At 61.0% G+C, this 8,170-nt stretch overlaps 1 protein-coding gene across 1 annotated transcript; it reads right to left on the bottom strand.

Annotated features, from left to right (window-relative positions):
* Positions 1-929: 929 nt before the first annotated feature.
* Positions 930-4,192, bottom strand: SLC25A6 (solute carrier family 25 member 6). The gene is made up of 4 exons (XM_040635105.1): positions 3,961-4,192; positions 2,819-3,305; positions 2,032-2,172; positions 930-1,506 (listed from the first exon to the last, which is right to left on the bottom strand). Exons 1-4 carry the CDS (start codon positions 4,069-4,071, stop codon positions 1,349-1,351), a joined length of 897 nt encoding a protein of 298 aa, XP_040491039.1. The 5' UTR covers positions 4,072-4,192; the 3' UTR covers positions 930-1,348.
* Positions 4,193-8,170: the final 3,978 nt, after the last annotated feature.

Raw genomic sequence — 8,170 nt, 5'->3', positions numbered from 1 at the left:
GGGGCCTGTTAGCTAAGGTAAAAAGGGCCTGCCTGCATAAAGGGACGGACCGTGCTCAACCAGCCGCACAGGAACGGGGTGAAAACAGGCCTTTGAGGCCGTTAACAGGGCTCCAGCTGCGAGGCCACGTCCATGGCCAGAGTGGCTCTGCCCAGACCACCAGGGCTCCAGCGGATCAGAAAGCCAGGCTCCTCGCTGGCGTCAGGCAGGGTTAACGCAAGCGTAAGGGTGCGCGGTCCTGTCCCGTCCCCTTTTCACCTGCCCCGCAACCCTGGACGAAGCACAAACTGCCTTCTCTCTCACTGGACCCCACATTGTGGCAGAGACAAGCACTTGCACTTGCCACACAAACCAGTCTTCCACGTCCAGGATGTCCCCGCCCAGGAGAATTTCCAGAACCCACAGCTGGCCTTCCTAGGCCAGGTCACGCACGTAACAGGCCAAAGCAATGCCAGGACTCAGCATTCAGCTTGGAGGAGACTTTCTCCTGCAGGGAATGCCAGTTTTTGTGCAGAACTGGCCTCCGTAGGAGGATGTGGCTGCTTGTGGTGACCTCTGGGCTGGTTTTTCTCAGCAGGAAAACTAGCTACACTGTACTGCTTCCATGCGGGGATTAGAGGGCCCCAGAAGCTCATGGCAGGTTCAGGAAGGTCTCCTGCCAAGTCCACTGGGGCAGGGAGGCTCAGACGCCCCACGGCTCCCTCACTTTGGCTTGTCTACCACTCCAGGGCGGTCTCTCTGAGCTGCAGATGACCAGGTTTCAGTTTCTATCCCCTCCCCGCTGGGGTGCTATGAATCCCACTCTGCAAGGCCGCTGGAGGAACCACCGTGAGGCAGAATGTGGCCTCCCTGACCCCTCGTGTCTTCCACCCCACGGCTCAGCACGCCCAACCCCACAAGGCCGCTCAGTTGGAAACAAACCACCAGACTCTGTGTCCCGTTTTTTTATGGTTTTGCAGAATGCCCGACATGAAACATAATTGCAAATATTCGGCTGTGCAAAAGAGAATAGTGCTTAAGTACAAATGGAGACATGATTCTTTTTTTTTTTAAATAAATACTTAAACACAACTCGGGTCCCCCAAGCACCGGGACTCTAAGGTCTGTGTGGCAGAGCTGCCGGCCTGTGGACCCACAAAGACCTCGTGATTCCCCTCCCCCCGTAATCAATACATGGAATCTGGTGCCAATGGTCGATCACAATGAGCCCCCTTTGGAACCTTCCCCAGCCCTCTACTCATGATCTGGCCGGGACAAGGACACTGGAATTTCTCGAAGATCAATGGTCCGTAACAGTTAAAAGTATTCTACAGGATTCCCTTGGTCCCTTGGTCTGGAGGAGGAATGTCTAGATGACCTTCTTCAGCTCGTCATACAGGACCAGCACGAACGCGCCCCCCATGCCCCTCAGGACATTGGACCACGCGCCCTTGAAGAAGGCTTTGCCCCCTTCATCTTTGAAGATCTTCCGCCAGCAGTCGACGGTCCCCTTGTACATGATGTCCGCTGCAAGAGGAAGAGACTCGTTAGACACCGAAATCAGATGCCAATCACTGGGTGAGTTGAATTTCTGATCACAGGGAAAAATGAGGGTCTGCACAGCAATGGCCCAGATTCACAGCCCTGGCCCAGCCCACTGTTGCGGGTGGGGTGGACAGAGACGATATACCCAGAACTCAAGCCCCTAGCCACCACGGAGCCCCATGACCACCCCCGGGATCAGTGCAAGGCCCCTGGCCACTCTAGAGAGACAACGGCAAAGGAAGGGCAGGAGCAAGGGCGCCGGCAGGTACGTGGCAGGACCGCAGGTGTCTAGAACTGCCTGGAGAAGAATTATGGTCACTGACGAGGACCTCCCCCACCCCGTGAAGCCAGTTCACAAAATCTTGTCCCAAAGCCCCCTGGGAAATGCCTCATCTCCTAGCCCACCCCTCCTATGGGCTGAGGCCACAGGGCCACTCGTTCAAGGAGCTCTTGCATTTTCTCATCTCCCCAGAATGAGCCACAGTCACTGGGACTGAGACACGATACCTCCTTTGCGTCCCGACTGCATCATCATTCGCCGCCGGACGGTGTCGAAGGGATAGGAGACCACGCCAGCCACGGCTGTCACCGTCTGCGCGATCATCCAGCTTACGACGATGTGGGTGTTCTTGGGATCCGGGAGCATGCCTGGGGGGTCACCAGCCAGTGTTAGGGCCTGGAGCTGCCCACAAAGCACTACAACCACTGCCCACCCTGGCTCCACATGAAGGTTACGACAATCAGATCATCACTGGGTATCAGGACCGGTTCTGCTACAGGGCCTGCTGGGGGCGCGGCAGGGAAGGCGGGGGAACCACCTGCAGGCCACGGGGTCCCAGAGGCCAGGACTTACTGCCTGGGAGCAGCTTCTCTGTACAGCAGAGATCAGACAAGTCCCGGGAAGTGGGCGCACCACACACTCGCAGCTGTTCTGCTGCAGGCACCCCAGCCCTCGAAGCTAGCACGCCTAGGCCTGCTTTCAGGGTGTGAAGTGCACCCCCTAAAATTCATGTTAAAGCCCCCACCCCTCCTACCCAAGAATACAGAGTCTTTTAAAAAAAAAGACAATTAACTTAAAGTGAGCTCATCGGGGTGCCCCCTGACCCAACACCACCAATACCCTTTAAAAAATCGAAACCCAGACACACGGAAGACATGAGGACACATGGGCAAAACCGTCTACACACCCAGGCGACCTCAGGAACGGCAACAACCAGATGTCACACTTCCCACCCCTGGGACCGCGAAACCAGCGACGTCGGTGACTGGAGCCCCAGCACAAGGACACACTCACCTTTGGCGGTGTCATACACGCCAAAGTAAGCTGCCCGATAGATGATAATGCCCTGCACAGAGACGTTGAAACCCTGGTACAGGCCCCGGATGCCGTCGGACTTGGTGATCTTCACCAGACAGTCTCCGAGGCCCCTGAACTCCCGCTCGGTGCCGGACTTGCCCACGTCGGCGGCCAGACGGGTTCTGGCGAAATCCAGGGGGTAGACGAAGCAGAGCGAGGTGGCTCCGGCGGCCCCGCCCGAGGCCAGGTTGCCGGCAAAATACCTCCAGAACTGCGTGTGCTTGTCCACGCCCCCCAGGAAGATCTGCTTGTACTTATCCTTGAAAGCGAAGTTGAGGGCTTGCGTGGGAAAGTAGCGGATGACGTTGGCCAGGTTGCCCCTCCAGAAGGACAGCACGCCCTGCTCCTTGGGGATGCGCACGATGCAGTCCACGATGCCCTTGTATTGCTTGTCGGCGGCGATCTGCTTGCTGGCGTGCTGCACCTGCAGGACGGACGGACGGGCTCGCAAGAGGGGCTCCAGCCCGTCCGCGCAGCCGCCCCACGGGCAGGCGTGTCCCTAGACAGCTAACTGGTGCATCTGAGCGCGCTGACTTGTCCGGACACCCGTTCAGGGGGATCGTAAACGGCGCCGCATCAGAACGCGTTGCAACAATGTTGCGACTGCACATTGCAACAATGCTGCCAGCGGCGCGCCAGCTCTGTGACAACTTCCTACCAGGTTTGCAACCGCACCGACCGGTTCAGAGACAAGACAAGACTCCGCGCGCAGCAAAGGGGGCACCAGCCTCGCTTCCGCGGCTCACTCGCCCCCGTCGGCAAGTTGGCGGTGGCGGGGGTGGGGGACGGCGGCTCCCGTCCCGGGCGCACGCGCGGAGACCCCCTCCCGGCGCGGACCGCGCGTGCGCGCCCGCGGCCCCGCCCCCGCGCATGCTGCAGCGCCCACGTGACGCGAGGCCGGCTCCGGAAGCCGGCGGCGCGCGGACAAAGCGGCGCGGCCTCCCACTTCCGGCGCCCGTCCGCCCGGCGGCCTCGCTGCACGCGGCCCGCCCGCCCTGCTCTCACCGCCCCCCCCCCCGCACCCCCAGCGCCCCGGCCCCGGCCTCCCCGCCCCCGAGCGCGCGCAGTCCGCCCCGCACCTGCAGCAGCAGCTTGACCCGCTCGATCGGGGCCACGGCCGTCTTGGAGATGGCGGCGGCGATGCCTCCGGCCAGGAAGTCCTTGGCGAAGGAGATGGCCTGCTCCGTCATGGTGGCGGCGCAGCGGGCGGACAGCGGAGTGCAGGCGCGGAGAGCCGGAGGGTGGGCGCCACGGGCTCAGCGCTGCCGCCGCCGGGACCGAAAAGACGGGGCGGCCAGCGCGCAGCCGCTAAGGGCCCGACGCCCCGCCCCGCGCCCCCGCCCGCCGCGCCCATTGGCTGCGCCGCGCCCCCGCGGGCTGCCGGGAGCCGCGCCGCGCCCCGCCCCGCGCCCGCTAGCGCCGCTCCCATTGGCCGCTCCCTGCCGCGGCCCTGCCCCTTCCCGCGCGCCGCGCCCCGGGGCATGGCGGGAGCGGGGCCCCGCCCATGAGCCGTGGGGGCCGGGGGGCTCGGCAGCCACCGTGACCTTGTCAAGGTCACCGTGGGGCCCGGGCGCACTCAGCGGACGGAGGAGGCCGGGCGTCGCCGGGTCCCCGAGCCCGGGTTTTTCCAAACTGCTGGAAGGGGCTCGCCCCGGTGACCTCCGAGGTCCGGCTGTCGCCGCCGGGCTCGCCCCGAAGACCCCCGACCCCCAGCCCCTGGCCTATCGCGCTGACCCACGCCCGATCGCGATCCCCGGGCCCGCCCCGAATGCCGCCCCAATTCCGGACCGCGACCCCTTAGCTCTTCCTGCTGATCCCCGAGGTCAGGTCGTGACCCCCGGGCTTACCCCACAGACCCCCGACCCCCAGCCCCTGGCGCATCGCGCTGACCGAGGCCCGATCGCGACCCCCGGCCCGCCCCGAACACCGCCTCCGATTCCTGACCACTACCCCTTAGCTCTTTCTTTCTTTTTTTTTTTTTTTAAAGATTTTATTTTATTTATTCGACAGAGATAGAGACAGCCAGCGAGAGAGGGAACACAAGCAGGGGAGTGGGAGAGGAAGAAGCAGGCTCATAGCAGAAGAGCCTGATGTGGGGCTCGATCCCAGAACGCCGGGATCACGCCCTGAGCCGAAGGCAGACGCCCAACCGCTGTGCCACCCAGGCGCCCCGCCCCCCTTAGCTCTTTCTGCTGACCCCCGAGGTCAGGTCGTGATCCCCGAGCTCGCCCCATCACCATCACTCCCCCTTCCCCCTCCCATCCCTAATCGCGACCCTTTGGCCCTCCCTGCTGATCCTCGAGTTCTGGTCGCGACCTTCAGGCTCGCCCCAAGACTCCTAAGGTCAGGTCCCCACCCACCCCCACACTCACCCCAAAGACCCGCGGGCGGAGCCGTCCTTCACCTAGACCTCCAGAACAGCCAGAGGGACCCTCCACTGACACATCTCGAGACACGCCCCCTGCCCCCAGAGACCCCTCACCATCCCAGGTCTGGGCTTGCTGGGCCCTCCTGGAGGACCGCACTCCGACGTGGGGGTCTCGCAGCCCGCATCGGTTGGTGACCCATGGCGGTGCTCAGAGCACCGGCCTGTGCGCAGCTCACTTACACGCGTGCACTTGTACACCCAGGCGCACACCCACTCCTCACACGCGTGCACTTGTACACCCAGGCGCACACCCACTCCTCACACGCGTGCACTTGTACACCCAGGCGCACACCCACTCCTCACACGCGTGCACTTGTACACCCAGGCGCACACCCACTCCTCACACGCGTGCACTTGTATACCCAGGCGCACACCCACTCCTTACACGCGTGCACTGTACACCCAGGCGCACACCCACTCCTCAGGTGCGCGCACTGTACACCCAGGTGCACACCCACTCCTCACGCGCGTGCACTTGTACACCCAGGCGCACACCCACTCCTCACGCGCGTGCACTTGTACACCCAGGCGCACACCCACTCCTCAGGCGCGCGCACTGTACACCCAGGTGCACACCCACTCCTCACGCGTGTGCACTTGTACACCCAGGCGCACACCCACTCCTTACACGCGTGCACTTGTACACCCAGGTGCACACCCACTCCTTACACGCGTGTACTTGTACGCACACGTGCATACCCACTCTCGTGCACCCACAGGAGCACATCCCCCCAATTGAGGCTCCCCAAGTCCAGACGTTTCGTGTCCTGAACCTTTTATTGACTTGTAACCAAAGGGCAGGAGTAGTAAGTGTATCATTAGCTGAATTTTACAGTGGTGTAAACACCAAGCTCAAGACAAGATCCTTAAGAGCAGTTCTCAGCCAAGGATTCTTGGTCTTTTCTCCCCCTTTCTTTTCTCTTCCTCCCGGTCTCTTCTCTTCCTTCCTCTTTTTTTCCTCTGTGCTTGCCCCACTTCCGTTTGGTTTCCTGTGTCCCCAGTAGCAGGTTGAAAACCTGTGTGTTGGATGGATGGATGCCAGCAAAGCAGCCAGGAGAGCCCCGGGCACCCTGAGCCTGAGTTTGCCAGTCCCCTGTGTCCTTGCAAATGCCTGCCTCCGTCCTGTCCTGACCTCCAGGAGAGGCAGCTAAGACTCATGGTGCCCCAGGCTGGCCGGGGTGCAGAGGCTGATCCAGATGTAGGGGAAAGGGGGGGCACTCAGAAGTCACTTAAATGGTGAGAGGGTCTGGGCTTGCAAGGATGGCTGTGGAGTTTCATGATGCAAGTGTCCTTGCAAGGACAGCGCTGGAGTTTCCCCGCACATTCTTGCAGCTGAACTGGGACAGGAAGTGGAGAAGGTCCCTGGAGGGTCCAGCCCCACTCTGGCCGCAGCAGCCATGGGGCTGTGCACGAGCGGACAGAGGTCTGGCCTGGGTGCTGGGTGGGGATGAGGAGTTCACTCAGAGGCCCACATCCAGGCACTCCCAGGTGAGAACAGGATCAGCCTGTCTGGGCCAGAAGGGGCCCTGACAATGATTGCCACCGCCCAGGGGAACCTCAGGAGCCAACAGCCTGCTCATTCAGGGTCCAGCTGGTTGGGGTCTGCTCAGACGAGGCCTCCAGGCCTGTGCTGTGCCTTAATTCTCAGTGGCCAGCCACCCCAGCGGTCAGCATGGCGCCCCAGGGGCCCTGGAGAACGCTTCTGGAAGGAAGGAGGGAATGAAGGAAGGAACACGGGCTCTTACCTTTATTGCTAATTGTTCAGAGCACGTTTTTCCACGGGGGTTTGACTCATGCACTCACCTGTTTGTCCTTGGTATGTGTGTGGTAGGGTGGGTGGGTGACATGGCTCCCGTGCTCCATGGGGGCTGACCCAAGGGGCAGTGGGGTCTTGAACACCAGAAACCGAGAACCTCATGTACTTTGGAAAGGACAATCCAGGTACATTGCCCCCCCCCCCCCCCCGCAAAGGGAAAATGGGATAGGATGCCTGAAGGGGCATGATGGGGGGAGGAAGGCTGGGTGGGGTCCTCCAAAGGGTCAAGTTTCCAGTCCCCACGGGGAGATTGAGAAGGATCTCACATTCCTAAGATCTAAGACAGCAACTTGGGTGCTGCTGGAGGTCGGCCGCTGCCTGGCCAGCAGGTGCTTAAATCTTCCTGCCAAAGTATCTGAGAAATGGGAGTATGAACTAAAAAGAGAGATTGTCATAAAAATCAGTTTTAAAAGATAGTGCATTTCAGTTAATGGCTTAGCCCAGGCTAGTGAAGCGATGGGGGTGGACCACGGAGGGGGGCTGTTACGCGTTGTGAACGGGGCCGTGGGTGAGTCAGTCCTGGGGTGGGGGGTGCATTCACGGAGGCCCTGTCTTTAAGTAACCCAGTCTGGTGCGTGGTCAGGAGGGGCTGCCCAGGGACGGTGCCAGATACTCCCACACGGGGACCTTGCAAGGGAGCCACGAGAGGGGACTGTTGGGACGTCTCCTTGGGTGTTGTCTTCATGGCCTCCCGTCCTACCCGCACCCTTGAATGTCTGTGCACCCTCGAATGTCTGGAGGGCAGATTTTATCTAGTGGTGCATTCAGACGTCCAGATATCTGCTGAATGAAACCCCGTGGGCATCAATGAATGAGTATCACCGGGAGTCGGGAGTCGGGAGGGGGCTGAGGTCAGGCACAGAATTCCAACCTCGAAAACCCTATTGGTTCCTAAAGAGTAAAGACCTTAATTTTTTTAATTAAGATTTTGTTTATTTATTTGACAGAGAGAGAGAGGGAGAGAGAGAGAGAGAGAACAAGCAGGGGGAGGGGGAGAAGGAGAAGCAGACTGACTCCCTGCTGAGCAAGGAATGCCATGCGGGGT

Source organism: Ursus maritimus, assembly GCF_017311325.1.
Source record: "Ursus maritimus isolate PB19 chromosome X unlocalized genomic scaffold, ASM1731132v1 scaffold_X1, whole genome shotgun sequence".
NCBI classification, from domain to species: domain Eukaryota; kingdom Metazoa; phylum Chordata; class Mammalia; order Carnivora; family Ursidae; genus Ursus; species Ursus maritimus.
The sequence above is the reverse complement of the archived record's forward strand: the minus strand, read 5'-3'. Positions and strand labels throughout refer to the sequence as shown.